Source organism: Helianthus annuus, chromosome 4 (genome assembly GCF_002127325.2).
Source record: "Helianthus annuus cultivar XRQ/B chromosome 4, HanXRQr2.0-SUNRISE, whole genome shotgun sequence".
NCBI lineage: Eukaryota > Viridiplantae > Streptophyta > Magnoliopsida > Asterales > Asteraceae > Helianthus > Helianthus annuus.
The window spans coordinates 59,125,885-59,151,517 of NC_035436.2; the positions used below are offsets into that span (position 1 = coordinate 59,125,885).

General features: G+C 39.0%; 1 protein-coding gene across 1 annotated transcript; it reads right to left on the reverse strand.

Annotated features, from left to right (window-relative positions):
- Window positions 1–6,062: 6,062 nt before the first annotated feature.
- On the reverse strand, window positions 6,063–9,212 carry LOC110936667 (F-box protein SKP2A). Its single transcript, XM_022179080.2, has 5 exons — window positions 9,013–9,212; window positions 8,645–8,905; window positions 7,061–7,412; window positions 6,836–6,977; window positions 6,063–6,560 (listed from the first exon to the last, which is right to left on the reverse strand). The coding sequence occupies exons 2-5, from the start codon at window positions 8,863–8,865 to the stop codon at window positions 6,199–6,201; spliced, it is 1,077 nt and encodes a 358-aa protein (XP_022034772.1). The 5' UTR covers window positions 8,866–8,905; window positions 9,013–9,212; the 3' UTR covers window positions 6,063–6,198.
- Between the last annotated feature and the right edge of the window lie 16,421 nt (window positions 9,213–25,633).

Here is a 25,633-nt window from a genome sequence, read left to right on the forward strand (position 1 = left end):
CACACTTAAATTACACATTGTCCTCAATGTGTCCCAAAAATAAGTTTTTAGTTTGATTGAATGCGTAAAAAACTGTGAAAAAGCAAAATTAATGTTACTGGGCGTCCGGGCACGGCCCCGTGGTGTCCGGGCACGGCCCCGTGTTCAGATCGCCAGTAACAAAAGTTTGAAAAAGAAACAGAAGCCTGGGCACGGGGGCGTGTTCAGTGAGCACGCCCCGTGTCCAGTTACCTGAACTGGGCATTTTCTGTAGATTGTGCAGCACGGGGCCGTGTTGGGCGGGCACGGCCAGCGCTGAACTTGCTGTGAAGAAGAAAAATTTGTCGGGAAGCTCTGTTTTTGTGCATGTGGTGCTGGTTCAAGTTTCCCTTGTTATCCTTCACCATCCCGAGTGTGTTTTATCCATTACAACATCATCCAAAGACCAAATTAACTAAAACCATCATTCATTAAACCATAGAGAGAATTACATAATATTCCTAATAAGTTAAAATTTTAGATAAGTAGGTCAATGAAAGCATAAGAAGTCTAAACCAAGAAGTTCTAGCCTAAAACTTATTCTATTAGCAAAATTTCCAAAAAGATAGTTCTCTCGGTTGGAAGCGAATTGAAGAATTTCCTCCTCCGGATTATGGGTTCCTTACACGTCGGCGAGCCATTCTTCGATCTCCCTTAGGAGAAGGAAGGCGGGCTCGTTGGCATTGGTTTGAGGGGGTGTAACTTCCACCGGGACTTCTTGCAAGTTTTTCAGAAGAAGGCTCCGCGGGAATGTCATCCCATCCGGTGGGATTGTTGACTACTAGTGCTAGGTTCCAATCCTCTTGAGGGAGAATGGGTTCCATAGGAGGTGTCACAAGGATATTCAACCTTTGGTGCAAGAGTTTGATTTCTTGAAAACTGTTTTCCAGCCCCACTGTAAGATAATTTATACGGTCTATCAGGACCTCCTCTACCGAAGTTATCTCATCAAGAGCTTCACGTAATGCCATTACGTATCGTACGAGAGTAGCTTCAATTGAAGACCTTCTCTCCCTTCGACTGTTTCTAGAATGTGCAGAAGAGGTTCCACTGTTTTGACTAGACATTCTACGAAAACAAACCGAAAATAGTTCATTTTAATGAAATAGTAATTCGGACACGGCCCCGTGCTCAATGAGCACGGCCCCGTGTTCACCTTTCTGTAGATCTTTGGAACAAGGAATCTTGGAGTTTCAAATTATTTTTCCAACTTATGAAGCATTTTCGAGCAGAAATAACTTAAAACAATGTTGTACAACTTATTTTTAACAAGATTCCTTGAACAAAAACCTAATAAACATCACAATAAAGCTTGGAATCATGGTGATCTCAAGCTTCAATGGAGGTGTTGAGGCAAGAAAGATGAAGAAAAAGGCAATGGATAAAAGAGGAAATGACAAGATGGTTGTTAGAACCTTCTTTTAGAAAATACCTAGGATGGTTGGTGAGAAGATCCTCTCAAATCTCTGTCCCTGGATGGTCCAAATGTGCAGGATTCTTGGCTGCATTTATAGAAAACGACAGCACGCTGGACACGGCCCCGTGTCGGCTGGACACGGCCCCATGTGCAGGCAAGATCCTGACACGTTTTGTCCGTATTTTGACAAAAAGTCAGAAAGGAATCTTTTGGTGGACACGGGGGCGTGTTGACCTGGGCACGGCCCCGTGTCGAAAGGCTGTTTATGAAGTTTGTCTATTTCTAAGGAACTTATCCGGATCGGGCAGTTCCTTACTGGATGGAACAACCCCAAAGTGCCTAAGATACCTTAATTGCTCTAGATTAAGACGAGAACGCAAGAGGTTGTCGGTGAGGGTGATTCCTATGCTATATGTAGGTGGACAAGTCCAACCCTTTCCCGGGCTATCGTTAAAGAAGGTGTATGCCGAATCGCTCAGGTCTATGCATCGAACGAAGTCGATGGAGAGTCCTTCACGGCACAATCGACACAGGGACGACTATCGCCCAAGTCTTTGCTAGAGTTGAAGGTAATATCGGGAACAAGGAAGTTGTTTTTATTCGAATGCGATCCCAACAATTCCTCTTGGGTATCGTCTTGAGATGAATCAACGAAATCCATCTTAATTTCTTTTAACCAATTAAGAATCAGATCTTCTAATTGAAATAGTTCATCAAGAAACATTTCTCCTAGAAGGTCCGGTTGAGAGCATTCGAGGGAGAGATAGGGATTATTTTTACTTTCGCCCCTCTTAAGGTTACATGAAAACAATGGGTCTATATAATGGGGCTTATAATTTAGAAAATAACATTCTAATTCTTTATGAGAGCCACCACATATTTGACACCACGTACCATAAGAGTGTCGAAAGTAAAAAGTATCAGTATCACTCATGTTTGTGTCAGAGATTATCAACCGTCGGGATCTTACGATTCTGTTTTCAGTAACTGAATCTTGGGCACGGGGTGTGTTGAGTGGGCACGGCACCGTGTTCAGCTTACTGTCTGACGAAAAACAGGATTGCCAGTTCCAAAGATTGGGCACGGGGCGTGTTCAGCGGGCACGACCCGTGCTGAGTTCTGAAGAAGCTGAAAAATTAAGAAAATCCTAAAAAAACAGAAAATTTAGAAAAAACGATTAGGCCGTTGATTCCTAACTTTCTTAAAATCCTTGTTTCCCCGGCAACGACGCCAAAAATTTGATGCGTGTGTAGTGTAATATATTTTAGGTGTATATTTTAAGCCTTTTTTACACTTTTTAGCCAAGTTTTAAATTTATAAAACACGATATTTACTAACACTAAACACACATATGGGCAAGTGCACCCATCGTGAACGTAGTATAGTGTTGGTAAGATACCGAGGTCGTCCAAGGACACAAAAGCTTTTAGTACCGGTTTATCCTCAACGTCTAATCAAATCAAAAAGTTAGAAAAAGGTTTTTAAACTAGTAAAATAAAACTAACTAAAATGCTGAAAAATAAAATAAAAGTAAAAACCGATAGACAAGATGAATCACTTGGATCCGACTCGTGTGTATTGTAACCTTTGATTATTTCCGCACTTTTGCACTTTTTAAGAGATTATCTTAGTTATTGTAGTAGGCCCCTCATTTGAAGGTGACGTTACCCTCAACCCAGTAGTTTGAGTCAGCAAGGATACGATCCTAAAGGGTTGGATTATTGAAAGATAATTAATTAAGTTATTAATGCATAATGTGGTAGGCCCCTCTTTTGAAGGTGACGTTACCCTCGGCTAAGTAGTCTGAGTCAGCAGGGATACAGTCCTAAGTAGCCGGGTTAAAGTTTTAATAGTAGCTTACTTATGAGGGGATCAAAGAGTTTGGACCCCCGCCATCCAATACCGGTGTGTATTGAAGGAGGTCCTACTAAATTTGACCCAGGTCCTTTGCAGGATCTATACACTGAATAATGACAAGACTCTTACCAAACCGTTCCCTTAACCCTCGACCAGGTAGCCAACATATCTCCATATTGACCGTGGAGATATGAATGGTGAAAATCTTTTATTTTATATAGACAGTAAAATAATGCCAAGACACCACAGACAAACGATAAGGAAGAATCACCTTCAACATAAGAAACTAGTTATTAAAGTCATTAATACATAACCAAATAAAAAGTGTGAAAAGATTAAAAATAAAAAGTATTACACTAAACACTTGTCTTCACCAAGTGATGTAAGAGACCTAGGCAAACATGGCCTTTGATTGTTAAGAACTCTTACGATCAATCTTGGATCCCGAGACGACTCACACACTCTATGATGGACAATGGATGATGGTGGTGGATGATGGTGTTGTGATGGTGGTGGGTGGTGGGTGAAGTATGAGAGAGGTGATGTGCCAAGGGATGGTTTGCAAATGAGCCAAGCACCCCTATTTATAGCCTGAACAGTAGCTCGGGCACGGCCCCGTGTCCATCCTCCTTCTCTTGCTTCATTAATTGCAGTTTGTCTGCATTAGTTGACCACGCCCCTGTATCCGCTGGGCATGCCCCCGTGTACAGAAGCGTATCTGTACTATCAAGGTTTCCCTAGATTCTGCGAATCTTAGAGTTGACCACGGCCCCGTGTCCGCTGGGCACGCTCCCGTGGTGGGTGATAGAGGCTTCTACAGCTTTGTCTTTTCTGCTGACACTTGGGCACGCCCCCGTGCTCACTGAGCACGGGGCGTGTTCAGCCTTCTGTTCTCTTGTTTTGCTTGGGAATATGCTGTCGGGAGGTCGGGCATGCCACGTTTGTTCCTTTTTTTGTATTTATGTTAGATTTGGCTTCTTTTTTGCTTCTTTTGTTTATTTGAACTCATTTAATCATGAAAATGCAAAATGAAGACAAAAACACACTTTTTCCAACATTAGTGTTAAAAAAGAGTTAGTTTTATGCCACAATTGATGTAATTTATATGTTGCATTTTGTGCACATCAAATACCCCCACACTTGAATCTTTGCTTGTTCTCAAGCAAAACTCTTTATAATGTGGCATTTCACTCCCAAATGGAATGGGTAGATGAGAAGGTTTTTGGGCTTGTCATAGAGTGTCGGGATTTCCAAGATTCTTTATTAAGTTTTATTTTTGTTTATTTACAATTCTATTCGTCATGATTTATTTAAAATATTACAGAAGATAAATTACTTATTAGGGCATAACATGCCTGTTTAAAATTCCATTTATATACAAGTTCACATACCTCACGGGGATCACTCAACACTCGGCCGAAGATGTATTTTAGTGAATCACTTGAGAGCGGCATGGAAATTAATGCCTACCATAAGCTTGCCAAGCAATCAATCCTCCTCCTTTTTAACTATACACCTTTGTAAATATCAAGAGGACTTTTGGGTGAAGGGTTAGGCTTGGGCTAAAGGTGGGTGGTTGGGTTAGTGGTTAGAAAAAGGTTTTATTTTTTGTGTAAATTTATGGCAGAAATTCTGATTTGGTTTTAACTTGGTTTTATTATTATTATTATTATTATTATTATTATTATTATTATTATTATTATTATTATTATTTTTTTTTTAAATGTGTTAATCTGATAATTGTTCTTAAGCAAATCAATGGCAAAAGTTTTAATTGGGTTTTGTTCTCTCTAAATTGTGTTAATTTTCTATTTAAATTCTAAGCAAATCAATGGCCTAAATTTTCTAATTGATTTGCTTTGATTCCACAGTGTTGCTTAGTTGCCTCGGTGTGTATTCTGAAGATAGTTCGGTAAAGGCATTGGATATTCCCCTTCTAGTGGGAAATTGATGAAATGACCTTCGTCAACAAATACATGTGATACCACTTAATGAGGGACACGTCCTACTTCAGGATGATAGAAGGAGAAGAAAGTATGCCAGCCTCCCAAGCTTAACAATCATACGAAACATATTAGTAAGTAGGAGTCTCGCCAGAGGCATCTCCACCCAATGATCATGGGGTGAAATCCAATTCCTTTAAACTTTATTCTCCAAAGTTGCGCGTCATAGTCTTCCGGTAAATCCCCGTCAAAAATGTATTGCCACATTTCTTTGTTGGCGCCCTTCATCTCCTCAACAAGTTCACTCCGAATAAAACTAAACTGGTGTTGACTCATTCCTAAACCCTCAGCTGTCGCTCGAAACCCACAATGACCATCCGACTTTACATCTTTATTCTTGAAATAAAGGAGTGAAACAGTTTTGGAATTTAATCTTTATAATGGAGAATATCTTCAACCGATTCATCACCCCGTCTTAACGGAAACCCATGGTCCTCGCATGGCTCTTATTTCTAGAAGCCATTGAACGATTGTGTCATATTACTGACCTTTGAGACTTTACAACAATACTTGGTATTAGAGAGTCTTGCGATAGAACGTAAGAGTTGTGTTGGGGAGGGTCGCACATGCCTTGTTCGAATGCCCAACTTTGTAACGTTTCGTATTTTTCCAATTCTTTTTCATTTATTTGTAATTCGTATTTCAATTTCAATCCTTGTAATTCCAAGACTTGATCATATTGGAAACTATATTTTATATCATCCTTGTTTAATCTTGTTTAATCAGTTATTAACAAAAACATTTGAGATTTTGGGTCAAACAAAAAAGAAAGGGAAATGAATGGGCTCAGTTTATATTATTTATGTACTAGAAAAAAAGTTTCCCACATGTAAAAGTCCCAACATCCATAATTCTTCAAGTAAACCAACTATGTACACATGATTGATACCAACTGACCATTTATCAGACCTGAGCGGAACGAGAATAAGGCGTAACGGTACGACAAGTGCAGTGGACCGAGGTTAAGTTCAAGCAGCCACTTATTATGAGAGAATGCCTACCCGGGCAGGTATGAAGCGCAGGAAATGAATCGCAGAGTGCTTGAACAGCGGGTGGTGTTAGAGCCGTGCATTGACTGATGTTTAGGTTCATGAGGCCTTCTTCCTCGTATCGGGTTTTGACAGATTCCCATAATACTTCATGTCTGTTTTTTACTCGGCTGTGGGCCAAAGCGTACATTGCCCGGTCCGTGATGTTTTGACAATAGTATAGGCCAAGAGACCTAAGATGTAAGCAATTGTTTGCCAATGCTATCACACTCTCATCTGCATAGTTCAAAGTAACGTTTTTTAGTAGAGTTTACAAAATTTGTGTGTTGGATAACGGGTCGGGTCAAAACCCGTGACTTTCAATACGGGTCAAAATGAGTTGAATGGGCTGATGGGTCAGCCATGAATGGATATGACTACAATATCCACGTTGACCAGAATGGTCAATTATAATGGTGTTACAGATGTAGTATAACAATGCATCATATAAAACTTGACCAAAAGAAAGTCAGCTTTGACATTCGAAAGTCAACTATATGAACACAAGTTACCTGTTATAAAGACACAGCCACACAAATCAATAGCATGGAGATCAGGACACCCATAAGCTAAACTCATCACTCCAACATCACCAACTCCCTCGCACCAACCAAGATTTATCGACTCAAGTTGTCGACAGTTGTATCCTATAGACTGCAAGCACAACTCAAAAACGGTTTATAAGCCCGACCCAAAAGTAAAACATATTCCACTTGTACATTGTAATTCTAGTATACCTTCAGGGCCTTATCAGTGGCCGCTTTCACACACCCACAAAGGTTCAAAACCTTCAACTTTCTACAGTAGCCACTAAGAAACTTGAGACCATGGTCACTAAAACCGGAGCAGCCACTGATGTTGAGCTTAGTAAGTTCTGGACAGCCTCGAGCCAAAGCATAAAGGGACTGATCACCAAGTTTAAAGCTCTTGCTAAGGTCAAGATCCTCCAAATCATGACAGTTATTAGCAATGGTCTCGACTGCATTATCATCAAGCAGCGGTTTATCTTTTTGCCGAAGGTTCAAAACCCTTAGATTTGTGAATTTGGGAGCTAGAGAAAGCACCAGGTTGTTCATATTGTTTGTGCACCTATTTATACACGAGAGCCAGAGTTGATAATGTAGCCGAGAGTCCGACACGATATAATAGGGAACTATGAGTTATGACTTTATATGGGATGGATTATCGATATATAGGATCCTAGCACAACCCATATTGTATTATTAAGTCTAAAAAATTACTTGCATTATGACTTGTTATCCGACCCGTCTAGTCAACCCATTTCAAAAAGACAAGTCAATGGATGTATAGGATCCAAGAATAGCCCAACCCAACAACACTAACTTTTTAAGACCCGTCTAGTTAGCTCATTTCAAAAGAGAAATCAAATCAAAGAATATACAGGGTCCTAGAACACCCCAACCTAACCCATAATTACATGTTTTGACCCAAATCCATTTTGACGTGTTATCTTAACCCATCTAATTAACCGATTTAAAAAGAGACAAGTCAATGGAAATTTAGGGTCCTTGCACAACCCAACCCAACCCATACTGTACTATTAAGTCCAAAAAATTACTTGTTTTGACCTGAACCCGCTTTGACTTGTTACCTAACCTGTTTAGGTAACCCATTTTAAAAGAGACAAATCAATGGACATATATGGTGCTAGAAAAGCCCAACCCAAAAGCCCAAAAAAAAATACTTTTTTATATTTGAACCCGTTTATCTGACCCGTCTAGCTGTCCCATTTAAAAAAGAAAGACAGAACAACAGATATGTAGGGTCCCAGCCCAGCCCATACTGTACTATTATGTTAAAAAAGTTGCTAGAATTGACCCGAACCCGTTTTGCTTCGTTATCTAGCCCGTCTAGCTAACCATTTCAAAAAAGACAGTTCAACAGACATGTAGGGCCCAGCCCAGCCCATACTGTACTACTATGTTTTAAAATTTACTAGTTTTGACCCGAACATGTTTTGACTGACCCGTCTAGTCACCCATTTCAAAAAGTTTTTTTTTTTTTTTTTTAAAAAAAAAAAAATCAATGAATATACAGGTTCCTAGCACAACCAATAATGTACTATCAAGTCCAAAAACTTTCTCGTTTTGACCCGCACCCGTTTTGACTTATTATCTGACCCATTACAAGAGAAACAAATCAATGGAGGACACAAACAGATTATGCATCTTAAAATACACACCCATGAGCATAAAAATTAACCAATCATGACAACCCAAATACAAGAAAACTCAAAGAAAATCATGAATATGTTATCCAAAACTCCAAACAACCCAACCAAACACATAAAACAAGCATACCAAGAGAGTGAAAGATGAGTAAGCCCCAAACAAATAGCATCCCTCCATCCACTACAAACTCCAGAAGCAACAATCACCGTCCGATCATCCAACAAACACACAATCCTCATCAAAAGCTCCATCGGAATATCTTTCCATTCCGTAATAACCCTAGACCCACCTCCAAACACCACCAATTTATCAAAGAAAATGTTCAATTCATCACCTTGCATCGTTGACATTTTCCAAACCCCCAAAAGGTTCAACCCACCTCTTTCGCCCCTGAAAAAAAAACACAGAAGAAAGAAACCGATCATATAATAGATGAAAGTCAGAAACTTTGAGTATAAAATCAAGAATGGAGAACGTGATTAAAGTTGAAATTACACGATATGGGTGGATTATAATATGGGGATTCTTGAAATGAACAACTGGGGTTTCTATTTCTTCACGAAATAGAATAGAATTGGGATTGCGAAATTGGGGGTGAGAAAAGGGAAGGGATGTGGGTATCGAAGAAATTGAGGAAAATTTTGATGTTGCTGGTCAGAAAGCGTTCAAGGTCACATGAGGTTTATCGAGGGTGGAGAAGGAAGCGTGTCGGGATGAAAGAAACGGATGACACGTATGAAAATTGTATGGCGGTTTCTGTTTGGGGACCCACCTCAAATTTTAATTTAATAATAATCTTTTAAGAGCTAAATTTCTTCTGGTCCATGACCAGTTTAATCTAAGGTTTAAAACGTTGTTATTTTAGTACAAATACTTTTAAACGTTGTCATTTTAATACATTTTGTTAACTTCATCTCTTTATTGTGTTAACTAAAAGGACATGTCAGTCATTTTATATGTAATTCTATTAATTAGAAAGGCAATTCGACCATATAAAATGATCGAATAACCCTTCTAGCTAACTTAAAAAATGGACGGGGTTAACCCAGTGGACTAAAATGACAACACTTGAAACTATTTGACTAAAATGACAACGTTTCAAGCCTTTGAATTAAACTGACAAAACAGCCAAAACCACAAGGACTAAAATGGCATTTAACTTTTTTTTTAATATGGCTCTCCATTTCATGTGGTTTACAATTAGGTTTTCTAAGTTTTTAAGTTAAACCGTTAGCCAAATTATTAGTTATGGTTTTTTATTATCGAAAATCAAAACTGAATAGATGAAATGTAAAATTGAATTGCTACCAACAGTTTGATTTGGGTTTGATTTTATGGTTTGGACGTATTGCATATTGGACTTTTATAAAGAATATACATAATTTATCAAATTAATATTTTATCTATGGGCCTGTTGCGTATCATTAAAGTACCATAGTTAAATGATATGACACTTGATTATGATAAAATTACACAAATTGTTCTTTAGTTATCTATCAAATTTCATCCTATGTCCTTTGTCTTTAAAATGCACACTCCATGTCCTTTACGACTAAATTAAGCACAATCCATGTCCTTTACGACTTAACCTCTGCCATGTGCCCCTCACGTGAGGGGGCAAAAAAGACATTTTCAACCATTTCTCTTCCTAGACTTCATTTATACCAGACTTTAAACCCACTCCATCTTCTAAACCTAACATATCAAATTAGGGTTCTTCACAAACATATCAAATTAATGTTCCTCAAATCTATTCAAAGATGGTGTATTGTAGATGCGGAAGAAAAACGGTCATTAAAACTTCTTGGACAGATAAAAATCTAGGTAGGAGTTTTTACGAGTGTCCTGCACATTGTGGGTTCATTGCTTGGAGTGAAAGTGAGGTTTGCCTAAGATCAAAGGTGATTATCCTTAAATTGTTAGGTGAATATCCCTAAATTGTTGAGGTCTAAGAACGAGGTTGAAATGCAGAACCAATATTTAGCCCTAAAGCTACAAAAAAGTGAAGATGAAGCAAAAAACCTAAGGAAAAAACTTGTCAGCAGTAGCTGGATTTTTTTCTTTGTTGTTGCAATTGTTTTTGTAGTTTTCTATTTCCAGTAAATTAGTATTTTAGGGTATGAAATGTCGTGCTAGTGCTTTTGTAATGTAAGGTTTGCTATATATTATGTGTAATGCAGTTTGTTTTGTCTAATTTAAAGGTTTTAATTTTAGGGCTACAAATATTGAAATAATTGGTTGCATTGTAATGCATAATTGGCTGCAAATATTGAGCCATTCTTTTGCACTTTGGTTGCAAATATCGATTACATTGTAATGCAATATTGGTTGGACTTTCGCTGCAATATTACATGCGATTATAATGCACTATCATATGCAATATTGGCTCCACTTTGGCTGCAAATATTGAGCCATTCTATTGCACTTTGGCTGTAAATATCGGTTACATTGTAATACTTGACTCGTCCAAATCAGTTGACATGTCTAAATCAGACTCACTACCACTATCTAATATATCATTATCCAACACATCTTCATCATGGTTTTCAACAACTACATTGTTATTGTCCTCAACTCCCCGATCAATGTTAATCCTAAAATCCCTCATGTTTACCTCTACATCATCCTTCAATGTATCATCACCTACAATGTCACACCCCAACCGATGGCGGAATCATCGGGGCATGGCACTGAGTGAAACAGATTATCCAGAAGTTTCTACAACAACTATCATTACCATTCAGTTTAAGTAATACGTCCCATACCGTATCCCAAACAGCAAAACAAATTATTACAGAATACAACTAGTCAAATACACTGTTCCGACAACTCAGATTCAAATAAAAATATAAATATTGTTTGTGCGTTTCTAAAGACCCCTATTCTGTTGACTTCAGACAACTATTTGTTGGGGGCTCTAGACCTTTATTCTAGCCTCGCTTTCCTAGCAAGCAAACATCTTAAACACCTGTCACATACGTTAAAATAAAGTCAATACATATAATGTAAAGGTGAGCATACAAGTTTGATAATAGCATATAGAGTTCGAAATAGTTTACGCATAACCAGCACGTACACAGAGGAAAATGACGATGTTAATTATCGACATGGATCTATCGATACCAGTGACTGCGGGTTGACTGTCCGAGACAGTTCGCAATACATGATTACCACCGTAATCCATGCAAGTAATTGTCCTTAACAACCCCCGTATGAACGGGTGTTGAGTCCAAACTATAGTACTACGTCGTTAAGGCAGGTAGACAGCATTCCACGTGTAAACATAACAACAAGCATTCATTTAGTCACGTAATACATGCAGAAAGGTTAGCGCATAAAGTATTGAGTAGTGTGTTCGATTGTGATTTTGATAAGTAACGTATGTAACACCCAAAAGTGCTAAAGCAAAAAGGGTTCAAGTATACTCACAGCGATTGGTTAATGGATTGAAGGGAGCGCTTGGGAGTAGGGTTAGCCTGAATAGTTCGATAGCATAACAATGAGCAACACGTAAAATGGAAACAAGTGTAAATGGGTCGAACAGCCTGGTCGATCGAACAGTAGGTTCGATCGAACGGGTTGTTCGTTCGGTTTGAAAGTCCGTTTGAACAGTCTGGTTCGATCGGCCGGTAGGCTCGATCGGCTGGACTGTTCGAGTGGATTGTTTTTTCCTCTGATTAGGATGTGTTTGCGTATGATGGTTTGACCTTTTGAAGTTTTCGTTGTAGTATTTGAGAACACTGAAGTGTTCTTACCCTTTCAGGTCGATCGATCGAACGGTCTGTTCGATCGGCCGACTTAACCGATCGGTTAGACACTTCGATGGTGAGTCCTCAATTGGATGTCACTCGATCGAACAACATGCTCGACCGGGTGGCACTCCATACTACGAACGAGTTGTAAAATCGATTAAGGGTTGAAGCATAGTATCTCGTGATCCGATGAGTAATGTTGACAACAACTGTTCGATCGAACAATACCTTGTTCAATACCATACTTCATGAATTTGTCAAAGTGTGGGGCCACTTGTTAGCCGATCGGCTGGCCTGGTTGATCAGCTGACATGTCCGATCGGTTGGGCTGTTCATTCGAACAGCCTGACCGTTCGGCCAGCATCCTGACCTGGTCGGCCTGTTCGTCTAACACTTGGTTGTTCTGATTGTTTGACGTTATTTCGAGATATTTTGACAACGAGTTGAACAATGGAACCTTCGTTCTTTCCTGTTCCTCCTGCTAGGACAGGAATCACCCAAGTCCGGCCGGTGAACGGTTCGGAATGGTGGTTTAACGTTTAACCCGTAATCGATGAATCTCGTAGATAGAGTCCGGATCTTGAACCACACAACCATTAGGATGACTAGTGAGTTGGCTCAAGCTCCGTTTCTACCGGTTTGAAGGCGTTGAGTGTAAAAGAGTTGAAAGAAAGTTGGAATTCCTTCTTTCACTCCTTCACTTTATGTAAATGTCTAGATTTTTGATAGATCTCAGTTTGTTTATGTGGAAATCAGGTAGGTCTGTGCTATTCACGGTGGATTGAGGCCAAAACATGATGTTCTTGAAGAACACCATGATGACATCATCCTTGAATGCCTAGATCTTGATGATTTCACGGTTAGAAATCAAGATTTGAAAGATAGAAATGTGTAGGAGCATACATTGATCAAGAAAGTACAAGATTTATGATGAAAACTTACCGAAATCGGAAGAAATCTGAGAAAAGAAGGGGACCACGAGCTGGCCGGTCAGAGAGTTCCAAAAGTAGAAAGAATGACAATGACAGCCCTATTTATAGGCTCCAAAAGAGGAAAGGGCTGGCCGATCGGCCAGACATCCCGATCGGACAGCCTGCTCGATCGGACAATCTGTCCGATCGGCCGGGCTGTTCGATCGGCTGACAGCCTGATCGATCAACAGCCTGGTTTGAGTGTTCGGTGTGACGATTTTCGATAGATTTCGATTGAAGATGACACGAATATGATAGAGTTCCTAATCAAATTACTTTCAGTCCCAACCACTATATCTAACATACAATCACCTATATTACCCACTATCCTCACGTTACCATTCGTCGTAATTCGATTTTGTTTGCATTCGATTTGAGATTCGAGTTTCGATTCGAATTTCGATTGAATACCACGCAAAGCATAAAGTAAGCACGCACAGGTAACACGTAAGGCACACACACACAAGTAATATAATACTGGATTCGCATAATTCGAGTTTCGAGTTTGATGATGATTCGATTAACTTGATTATTGATTGATTAACTTTATCGCATTGTTACTTCCTACTATTCACAGTCGTAATTCGGTCGTTTTGATTAAACATTCGATCATTTGATTAGACAACACTTACTCCACATAATACAAAATATAAAATAGACTATTTACAGTCAAAGAAGTCAAAGTTGACTTGGACTTTGACTTTGACTTTGCCATTCGAAAACACGGGGTGTTACATACAAAGTCACTATCACTTTCATGTTCATCATTCGTTCCATCTAAACTATGAACTTCATCATGTATAACAGTTGACTCAACAAAGTTTTCATTGTCATTGTTGATCATGTTTATTTTATGACCTAATAAATGATCAAATTCATTCATGAAATCTGAAAAGAAATTTATACCTTCTCGTGCTTCCCTCTCTTCTGCAGTAATAAATCCCTCGAAATCCTTGTGTGACTCACCATAGTATTCATCAACTTCTTCTTGTTCAATGTTTGTACGAGTACACAACCTCAAAATCCTTTTGTGACTCTCCATTTTCGTCCAACTCTCTGAATGGTTGAACTAGGGGTTTGTGGAGTATTAATTTGTGAAATTGGTAATCAGTCTGGTATACATGAAGTATGTGAAGAGTTTTTGTGTAAAATGACCTTTTTTCCCCTCACATGAGTGGCACAAGACAAAGATTAAGTCGTAAAGGACATGGAGTGTGCTTAATTTAGTTGTAAAGGACATGGAGTGTGCATTTTAAAGACAAAGGACAGAGGATGAAATTTGATAGATAAATAAAGGACAATCTGTGTAATTTTGTCCTTGATTATATATTTAATATCATGTAAAATTTGCAAGAAAGCATATTAAAACCTAACCTAGAGACCTTCATAACACCCTTGATTATATAATAAGGTACAACATACCTATGTTAAATCTAGGTTTTAACATCATTTTTTTCTTCATAACGCGCATCAATTAACACTTGATATTTTGCATTAGTTTTACGTATGTTAGCAACCCTCCCCTTCAGTTCATTAATTTTTTTTGTGTTATCCAACGATCAAACACAATTATATCCTCCAACATCTTTTGGAGTTGTTGAAATACATTAATGTCTTCGTTTGTAGACAACATTCTATAAGAAACGTAAACAACATATGGTTGAAAAAATATAAGTTAAATTAAGTAAACCCAAAGATGCCATGAAAATTTAATATAAATAAAGGGTCAGAATAGCTTATGTCAACCCACGTGAATGCCACGCCAAGGATTATATTGAATTCATCACCGACATTCTTAAAAGAGTAAATTACAAAACTCGTCCTTTATGTTAACACCACATTGCAAAGTGTGTCCTTTGTCTTCAAAAAGTACAAAAACGTACTCGATGTTTGCAAACCTTGCACATTATATCCTTTAGCCCTAACTCTATTATTTTTCATGGTTAAATCAGACCAAGTGTACCCCACATGAGGGTATTATGGTCATTTTACCACTTATTTATACAAAACATTTTTCTTTTCCTCTCATAACTCTGATTTTCTTTCTCTCTCTTTAACTCTCTCTTTCTCTCCCTCTCTCTCTAACCTCCTAATCCCACCACCACTACAACCGCCACCATCAACAACCCTCACTTTACTCACCATCAACATTAAAGGTGTTTACTTCTAGCTAAATTTATAAATGTTTTGCATTCTTCCTTTCCAATTTACAACTCTGCCACTGCCACTCTACATATACGCGCTATCATTCTTCTTCCCAAAAACATTTCATCCTCTCTGAAACCCTAACATTTCACCATCTCCGACCAGTCGCACAAATTCTCCCTCTCGATTGAACGTCTTCCGGTAAAAAACACAGGTAACTTCACCGAATTTTTCTCCTCGCGTTAGCGATTCTCCTCTTTGTTGATTTCTCACTTTTCATTAGGTATTTTATGGAGCGAATCGTTTTCATGATTTCACTATGAGTTTTATCAGTTTATGTAGCGTAAATGTGTGATTGAATGTTTGATGATCGTGTTACTGGATTCATCAAGTTCATTAGATCAATATATCAATAGTTTTTCGTCTTGATTGTACTCTTAGTTTCATGATTTCACTGTATTGACACTCTAGGTTTATTTCAGCAACGAATTTCATGACTTCAATGTGAGTTTTCATGTTTATGTAGCATAAATGTGCGATTGATGATCGTTGATGGTGGTGAGTAAAGTGAGGGTTGTTGATGGTGGCGGTTGAAGTGATGGTGGGATCAGGAGGTTAGAGAGAGGGGGAGAAAGAAAGAGTTAAAGAGAGAAAGAAAATCAGAGTTATTAGAGAAAGAAAATTGTTTTATGTAAATAAATGGTAAAATGACTAAAATACCCTCATGATGGGTACATTTGGTCTGATTTAACTATGAAAAATAACAGAGTTAGGGCTAAATGACATAATGTGCAAGGGTTTGCAAACATCTAGTATGTTTTTCTACTTTTTGAAGACAAAGGACACACTTTGCTATCTGGTGTTAAAATAAAGGACAAGTTTTGTAATTTACTCTTCTTAAAACCAAAAACGTGTCACGTAATATGGCCACAAAACCATAAAGCCAAAGGTAAACCACCATAAGGAACTGTAAACTTATTAGTAATGCATAACAAAAATAAGGGTTTTAAAACCCTTAAATAACACTAGATACGATGAGATATCTAAAAACCTAAAACATGTCAGCCAATTAAGGTAACATAACCACAGAGCCAAAGGTACAATACCGAAATGCACCAACAAAACATTAAACTCAATTATGCACCACAATGTTACAAAATAACAATATACGAATAGATAGATCCTGATTTTGAAGCTTGGAATACTTGCTACAACTGAGCCTCCTTAGTTGCCACACCAAGTAAAGACCATCGTCATAGCCGAAAGAAACAAACTTGCTTGCAGCATTTGGAAAACCCAAAAACTTCCCAAAATATACATTGCATGTTATATCATATCAGTCCTCGGTTCATTGATAGAGGCATCAAACAAACAAAACAACTATGCAAAAAGATAACATTCATCCCATCCCATGTTCTGTAATAAACACCGATAAAGCGAAAAGTTAGGTACAAATTAACTCACAACAATTATCCCAGCCTGTGTTGTATAAGCTAGTAATCTATATGACTTGCTTACATCAAGAACCAAGGCATTTAACATAACATTAGGTAGCTTAATCGTCTCCATCATACCATCCACAAATGAACTATCTTAACGTACAAAGTTCAGGCAAAACAAAACAACCCAAAAGATCATAAGCCAAAATTAATGGTTACATAAATTTTCACTATCCACCAACTATTAAATTAATATTTATATTAAATAAATATAAAAAAGAAAAAGAAAAAGAAAAATATGGATTTGACACCCTCATCAATGAGGCCATCATCAGAGATTCTTGATCGTTCTAGTCAAAGTGCAGGAGCAGAATATGAACATTTTAATCTAGAAACTAGTTGGATGATGAAATTCAGGAAGCACGTATCTAGGCATTATAGAATGAGTTGTAAAATTTGCATGCAGAAGTTGTTATCTGAATTAAAAGATATGGAAATTTGGATAACTTGGCTGCAAATCAAAGAAGTACAATTGATTTACTCAAAATGAATATTGACAAGCTAAAAAGAGTAGTCAAAGATCTGCACAGAATCCCTAGTTCAATTTGAAGGGGAGACTATCATTGCAGAACAAGTAGTTACAAGTGCTGAAAATTCCATAGTTATGTGGCAACCATTGGATGAGGTTCTTGATCCAAGTACTATTAGACAACATCCACCTACTGATTTTCAATAAATACTAGAGATTATTATTCTTAGATATGTTGAGTCATCTATGAATTAATTCTGATAGAGAAGAATGAGAGATCAGTGGTGAAGGGGTATGGTCCCAAATCTCGCACCAGGCTTGGGTGCGAGTGACCATCACCCGGCTTATTGTCCCAGTCGACAAAGAACTTTCCTTAGTTTGTGCGGGAACGCGCGAACCCGGTTTGCTTTCCCACTCGGGGAAAGATGAGAACCTCACCTTGTGTATGAAAATGGTTGTTTTCGGCAACATACACGGAATGCGATGATTGCTACTAAAGATGATAGTAGTTACTACATTCACTTTCTGTTGAACACATTTCCATGCTGCGGCCCTGCACGGGCACGCGTGAGATGACGAAGGAAGTATAGAGTGATGTACAAATATGTTGACTGTCACGGCCCTCAGCCCCGGTTTGACCCGGTCCAGAGCCGCGAGGCAGGAAATCCCGTGGTATTTAATTTAGGCGACAGCGGAAGTCTTTAATACAGGATCTTTTAATATCAAAAATATCCGTCTACTTTATTACATAATTTAGGGATAGAACCCCGTAATTTACAATAAAGTGATTTCACTGGGAAATCTTTATTTTACAAAACATGTTTCTTTATTTATTTATATTGAGCCACTTCTCTAAGCTTGTAGTGCTTCACAACACTTTTCTTTGCTCACAACAGATCACCTGAAACATGTTTGAAAAAGGTTTTGTCAGCGGGGAAATACTGAGTGAATCATTCAGTTTACTGAAAATGACACATTTGTTATAATTTACAGTATTAAGAGCGATTACAATGTTTCAATGTCAACCTACTACCCACAGTATTTGTCACTCGACCCATTGGCCCTCATTGTCCAATGGTGTCTGTGACTATGGTCATATCACCCATTGGCTAACTCGTTGTCCAATGGTGAAGATTATCAAGTAATGTATACAAAACCCCACATACCGGCTGTAATTTGGTGATTACATAGACTTAATCCCTGTAATTATAACTTTGAAAATAACTTGGAGTTTTGTAAAACAGTTGATAAAAAGAGAATGACTCACATTGCAGATTTAACGAGCAGTGTATAAGCCTACTGATTTGGCCTTGTTTGTTACAACCCCCGATCCCTAGTTCCCGGGAACGGGCGGCCGCGAGCCAGTTTCGGTGGTATCACGTTTATTTATTCAATTTGGCAGTGGAAATTTTCATCAGGACCGTAGTTAGGAAATATTTAATCAGAGTAAACCACCACGTTTTATAACATTAAACACATGGGCAAAACCCAAGTTTTCAGTACACACATTTCATAGGAATAAAGCCTATTTTATTAAATAAAAACATCTATTTTATTCTTAGGTAACATTATTGCCACTTTTCCAAGCCTTCAGTGCTGTCCAGCTGGCTTCTATTTGGCTTTCACATTTTGTTACCTGAAACGCGTTTTAAAAACATTTTGTCAGTGGGAAATACTGGTGAGTGAATTCCAGTTTAATCAAGTTTAACTAAAAAGTCACAGTGAACAGTATTGAGAGCGCTTCCGCAATTACATTTGTTTCCAAGTTATATCAATTACCACCACACGGTATTGTCGTTCTGACTTATGGTCATGTTACTCCTTTACCAGGTGGTAACAAATTTTGTATACAAAACCCCAAATTTACCGACTGTAATTGTATTCTTACAAATACTCAATAACTGTTATTCGCATGGAAAGATATTTAAGGTTTTGTAAAAACAGTAAACAAAAAGGTTTACAAAAAGTGGATCAACTCACATTGCTGTTTTAGGTTATCCTTTAGGGTTTCCTGGTGAATATCTATAATTTACACAAATGCACGTGTGTTAGTATAATAACCCATTTTAACATTAGTAATACCCTCCCCGAGACGGCATTCCAACGACTACGTCGGGCAGAACCACGACAGCCGTTACGGAACCCTAGATCAATCGGGCAACGTATCTAATACGTTTCCAGGGTTATAATACTTACATCGTAGCAGAACCTCGCTATTTAGGGGGTATAATACCCGGGTATAATAACTTCCTACAGAAATTGTGATTTGAGAATTGAATTGTGAACGAAACAGACTGAAGGCCGATGACCTTTATTTATAGGGCTGTAATCTGGTTTCCACGCGGCCCGCGTAAAGCACAGGCCAAGGTTACGCAGCCCGCGTCAACATCCAGTCAACGTATAGCTTAGCTGGGTCATCACATAGGTCTGCCGGGTGTTGGGCCATGTGGCCGCACCGGGCTTTGCCACATTCTAAGTCTCTCGCGGCCCGCGTAAGTGTAAGCTTAAGCTTACGCGGCCCGCCTGAACTTAATACTTCTGATTGTGGATCTAAATGGTTTATCTCCTTTAATTGTGATTGATGTGCGTGAAGTGTAATATATTTTAGATGTATATTTAAGCCCCTTTTTACACTTTTAGCCAAGTTTTAAATTTATAAAACACGATATTTACTAACACTAAACACACATATGGGCAAGTGCACCCATCGTGGACGTAGTATAGTGTTGGTAAGATACCGAGGTCGTCCAAGGACACAAGAGCTTTTAATACCGGTTTATCCTCAACGTCTAACCAAATCAAAAAGTGAGAAAAATGTTTAAATTAAGAAAAATAAAAACTAACTAAATGCTGAAAAATAAAATAAAATAAAAACAGATAGACAAGATGAATCACTTGGATCCGACACGTGTATTAGTATAACCTTTGATTATTTTCGCACTTTTGCACTTGTTTAAGAGATTATCTTAGTTATTGTAGTAGGCCCCTCTTTTGAAGGCGACGTTACCCTCAACCCAGTAGTTTGAGTCAGCAAGGATACAATCCTAAAGGGTCGGATTATTGAAAGATAATGAATTAAGTTATTAATGCAAATTGTGGTAGGCCCCGCTTTTGGCGGTGACGTTACCCTCGGCTAAGTAGTCTGAGTCAGCAGGGATACAGTCCTAAATAGCCGGGTTATGGTATTAATAGTAGTTAACTTATGAGGGGGTCAAAGAGTTTGGATCCCCGCCATCCAATACCTATGGGCATTGAAGGAGATCCTACTAAATTTGACCCAGGTCCCAAGCAGGACCTCTAAACGCTGAACAAGGGCAAGACCCTTACCAAACCGTTCCCTTAACCCCCGACCAGGTAGCCAACATATCTCCATATAGACCGTGGAGATATGAATGGTGAAAATCTTTTATTTTATATAGACAGTAAAATAATGCCAAGACACCACGGACAAACGATAAGGAAAGATCACCTTCAACATAAGTAACTAGTTATTAAAGTCATTAATACAAAACCAAATAAAAAGTGCAAAAGATTAAAAATAAAAAGTATTATACTAAACACTTGTCTTTACCAAGTGATGTAAGAGACTTAGGCAAACATGGCCTTGATTGTCAAGAACTCTTACGATCAATCTTGGATCCCGAGACGAGTCACACACTCTACGATGGACAATGGATGATGGTGGTGGATGATGGTGTTATGGTGGTGGTGGGTGGTGGATGAGGTGTGAGAGAGGTGGTGTGCCAAGGGATGAGAGAGAATGAAGCCAAGCTCCTCTATTTATAGGCTGAACAGAAGGCTGGACACGGCCCCGTGCCCGTCTGACATTCTCTCACTTCATTAATTGTAATTGCGAATTACAATTAATGCGCCTGCTGTACTTTCACCACGCCCCCGTGCTCGCTGGACACGGCCCCGTGGTGGGCAATGGAAGCTTCTACTGGTTTGTCTTTTCTACTGCTTCCTGGGCACGCCCCCGTGTTCGCTGGACACGGGGCGTGTTCAGACTCTGTTTCTTCTCCTTTGCCTTGGGAGGTGCCGTTGAGGGTCCGGGCAGTCCACTTTTGTTCCTTTTCTTGTATTTTATGGTAGAATTAGTTGTCTTTTTGCTTCTTTTGTGATTTTGAGCTCATTTCATCCTGAAAATACAAAAGGAAGACAAAAACACTCTTTTTCCAACATTAGTACTTAAAAAGGGTTAGTTTTATGCCTTAATTGATGTGATTTATATGTTGCATTTTACACACATCAAATACCCCCACACTTGAACTTTTGCTTGTCCTCAAGCAAAACTCTTTAAATGTGGCTTACACTCCCAAATGGAATAGGTAGAAGAGAAGTTTTTTATCTTGTCCTAGAGTGTCGGGAATCCAAGGTTTTTATAGGTTTTATTTTTATTTATTTACAATCCTATTCGTTATGATTTATTTTGAACGTTTCATAAGATGAATTACTTATTTGGGCATAGCATGTCTTATTAAAATTCCATTTATATACAAGTTCACATACCTCACGGGAGATCACTCAACACTCGGCCGAAGGTGTATATTTTTAGTGAATCACTCGAGAGCGGCGCGGAACTCACGTCTTCCATAGGCTTGCCAAGCAATCAATCCTCCTCCTTTTTAACTTTTTTACCTTTGTAAATATCAAGAGGACTTTTTGGGTGAAGGCTTGGGTTTAAAGGTGGGTGGTTGGTTAGTGGTCAGTAAAAAAGGGCGAAAATCGTAACAAGCGTCGGTTTTCGTGAAGTACCTTGTTTTTAGTGACTTTTTATTTTGAAGTATTTCTCCAAACAAGCTTTTATAGCTTTTGTTTGTTTTTGACTTCATCATCATCATTTTTTTTTTCAATCGTCACATAAAAAGGTGAGTTTACGAAAAAGCGAACTTGTTACTAAAAAAAATAAATAAAAAGGTTTTTGGTGGGTAAAAAGGGTTTTGGGGGTAATGAAATGAAAGGTTTAGGCTCAAAGGGGCTATCTAGGGGGATTTTGGGTAGGTAAAAAAAATGAAAAATAATGGTTTTGAAAAAAATGGTTAGTCCTAATGCCTCCATCATTTACTTACTTGGGTTTAAGTTGGTAAGGACCGGGAATGTATCGTCGTGGCAAGTTCTAGATTGTAAGAACCGAGCGGTTATTCACACAAGAAACGAAAAATGAGCATTTAATCTAAATATGTGTATTTTTGTGCTCAATAAAGGCTCAAAACTCACTTTTGTGGGAATGGGTTTTTAATGTGACCAAGCATATATAATCGAATTTTTAACTCGACTTGTTATACCGTTTCATAATTTTCTTATGTTGGTTCTTTTTTTATCACGACGCTATCGGTTGTAAACTTGTAAAAATATAACCTTTTTAGAACTTGTTATTCCCAACTTAAACTAAGACAAGTAAATAAATAAATAAAATATGAAAAAGTTTTTGAAAAAATTTGGGGTGTTTAGCGGTTCCAATAGAGTTTTGTGTAAGGCTTGTGTTTAGGATTTTGCAAAATTTCAAGGGTTTTAGCATCCCCCCCCCCACACTTAAATTACACATTGTCCTCAATGTGTCCAAAAATAATGTTTTTGGTTGATTAGAATGTATAAAAATGTGTGAAAACGCAAAGATTTATGTTACTGGCATCCTGGACACGGCCCCGTGTTGACCGGGCACGGCCCCGTGGTCAAGTGCCAGTAACACAAATTACAGAATTGAAACAGAAGCCTGGACACGGGGGCGTGTCCGCTGAACACGGCCCGTGTCCAGTTACCTGAACTGGGTGATTTTCTGCAGGGGCTCAACACGGGGCCGTGTTGGTTGGGCACGGCCCGTGTTGAGCCTTCTGTGAGGAGATTTTTGTCGGGTTGCTCTGTTCTTCGTGCATGGTTCCATTTTTCTCGTTCCCTTTTTCATCCATTACCACCATGAGTGTGTTTTATACTCACGACAACCATCAATCATAAAAACCATCATAGCATTGCAAATCATAGAGAGATATTACATTAAGTTAGCTAAATAACTAGGGGATACATAAGGTTATCATAAGGGTTCTACTTATTTAAGAAAATTTCTGGAATAGCTTCCCGATGTAGTAACTCTCTCTAGCCGATGGCTCCTCGGTTGTCCTTCAAAGCCATTCTTCTATCTCCCTTGGGAGGTAAAAGGTAGCTTCATTCTCTTCGGTGTCTCAAGGAGGAACGCTCACCGGGACTCCTTGCACCACCCTTGGTTGAGGTACTTGGTGCATGGCGTGCCATTCTACTGGAATGATGACCTCGGGTACTACATTCCACGCCCTTTGGGTTATCACCGGAACCAAAGGCGGGGAAGCGAGAAGGTTTAATCTCTGGTGCAGGAGATTTACTTCTCGTAGGCAGCCCTCCAAACCTACCGTCAGATGATTAATACGATCCACCAAAGCTTCTTCTACTCTCGTCATCTCGTCTATGGCTTCCCTCAAAGCGTAAACGTAGTTTACTAGGGAATCCTCTGCCGTGGACGACCTCCTTCCATTTCGGTTATTTCTCGAAGATGTTCCGCTGTTTCTGCTGGCCATTTTCTGCGAAATAATCCGAAGATAACTAAACTTTTGCAAAACAGTACCTCGAACACGGCCCCGTGCTCAGTGAGCACGGCCCCCTGTTCAGCTATCTGCAGGATTTTTGTCTAACGACTCCAGGTTTTTAAATTATTTTAATACACTTTTATTGTGTTTTAAGCTTAGATAATTTAAAACAAAGTTATAGAACTAACTTTAGACAAGAATCCGTAGCAAAAACTCCTACAAACCTTTCATAGAAGGTTGGAATCATGGGTTTCCAAGCTTCCATGGAGGTAAGGTTTGAAAAATTTTTGAAAGAAGGAGAAATGAACAAAAGTGGAAAAGACAAGATGGTCCTTAGGAACCTTCTTTTAGCACTTACCTAGGATGGTATATGTGAAGATCCCAGGAATCTCTGCTTGGTGAAGTGGTCAAAAATGAGCAGGATTCAGGCTGCATTTAAAGAAAACGACAGCACACTGGACACGGCCCCGTGTCCGCTGGACACGGCCCCGTGTGCAGAGAAAATCCTGACACATTTTGTCCGTATTCTGACAGAATCAGCAGAGAATCTTCTGAGTGAACACGGGGGCGTGTTGACCGGGCACGGCCCCGTGTCGGCAGGCTGTTTTATGGAGTTTTGTCTTTACTAAGGAGCTAATCTATATCGGGTGGCTCTTGACTTGTTGGAACAACCCCAAAGTGCCTAAGATACCTTAATTGTCCTATACTAAGGCGAGAACGCAAGAGGTTGTCGGTGAGGGTAATTCCTATTTTCATTCTAGGTGGACAAGTCCAACCCTTTCCCGGGCTCTCGTTAAAGAAGGTGTATGCCGAATCGCTCAGGTCTATGTATGCATCGAACGAAGTCGATGGGGAGTCCTTCACGGCACAATCGGCACAGGGACGACTATCGTCCGCGTCTTTTCTAGGTAAGAAGGTATTTTCGGAAGCAACGAGGTTGTCGGAATGCGGTTCCAACATTTCCTCATGGTCATCATCTTGGGATGGATCTAAAAAATCCTTCCTGAGTTCTTTTGACCAATTGAGAAGTAGTTCTTCTAGTTGAAATAGCTCGTCAAGGAGCATTTCTCCTAGAATATCTGGCTGGGCGCATTCGAGGGAGAAATAGTGCTTATTTTTACTTTCGCCCCTCTTAAGGTTACAAGGAATCGGTGGGTCTATATAGTGGGGCCTATAAGTGAGGAAAAAACATTTTAATTCCTCATGTTCGCCTCCACATATTCGACACCACAAACCATAAGAGTGCCGAAAGTAAAAAGAATTACTATCACTCATGTTCGTGTCAGAAATTACCAACCGCCGGGATCTAACGGTTCTGTTTTCAGCAACTGAATCTTGGGCACGGGGGCGTGTTGAGTAGACACGGCCCCGTGTTCAGCCTACTGTCTGACTTAAAACAGGATTGCCAGTTCCAATGATTGAGCACGGGGCGTGTTCAGCGGGCACGGCCCCGTGTTGAGCTCTGCAGAAGCTAAAAATCTAAAAAAAATCCTAAAAAAAATCAAAGAAAAATAAAAATATGATTAGGCCGTTGATTCCTAACTTTCTTAAAATCCTTGTGTCTCTGGCAGCGGCGCCAAAAACTTGATGTGCGTGAAGTGTAATATATTTTAGATGTATATTGAAGCCCCTTTTTACACTTTTAGCCAAGTTTTAAATTTATAAAACACGATATTTACTAACACTAAACACACATATGGGCAAGTGCACCCATCGTGGACGTAGTAT

Excerpts from the sequence above, each read along its gene's own strand:
- LOC110936667 (XM_022179080.2), bottom strand. The coding sequence starts at position 8,865 with ATGTCAACGATGCAAGGTGATGAATTGAACATTTTCTTTGATAAATTG. Across the intron at positions 7,413-8,644 it reads ACTCATCTTTCACTCTCTTG|GTGCACAAACAATATGAACA; the intron begins GTATGCTTGTTT and ends GTGTATAAATAG. Across the intron at positions 6,978-7,060 it reads CCACTGATAAGGCCCTGAAG|TCTATAGGATACAACTGTCG; the intron begins GTATACTAGAAT and ends TTGTGCTTGCAG.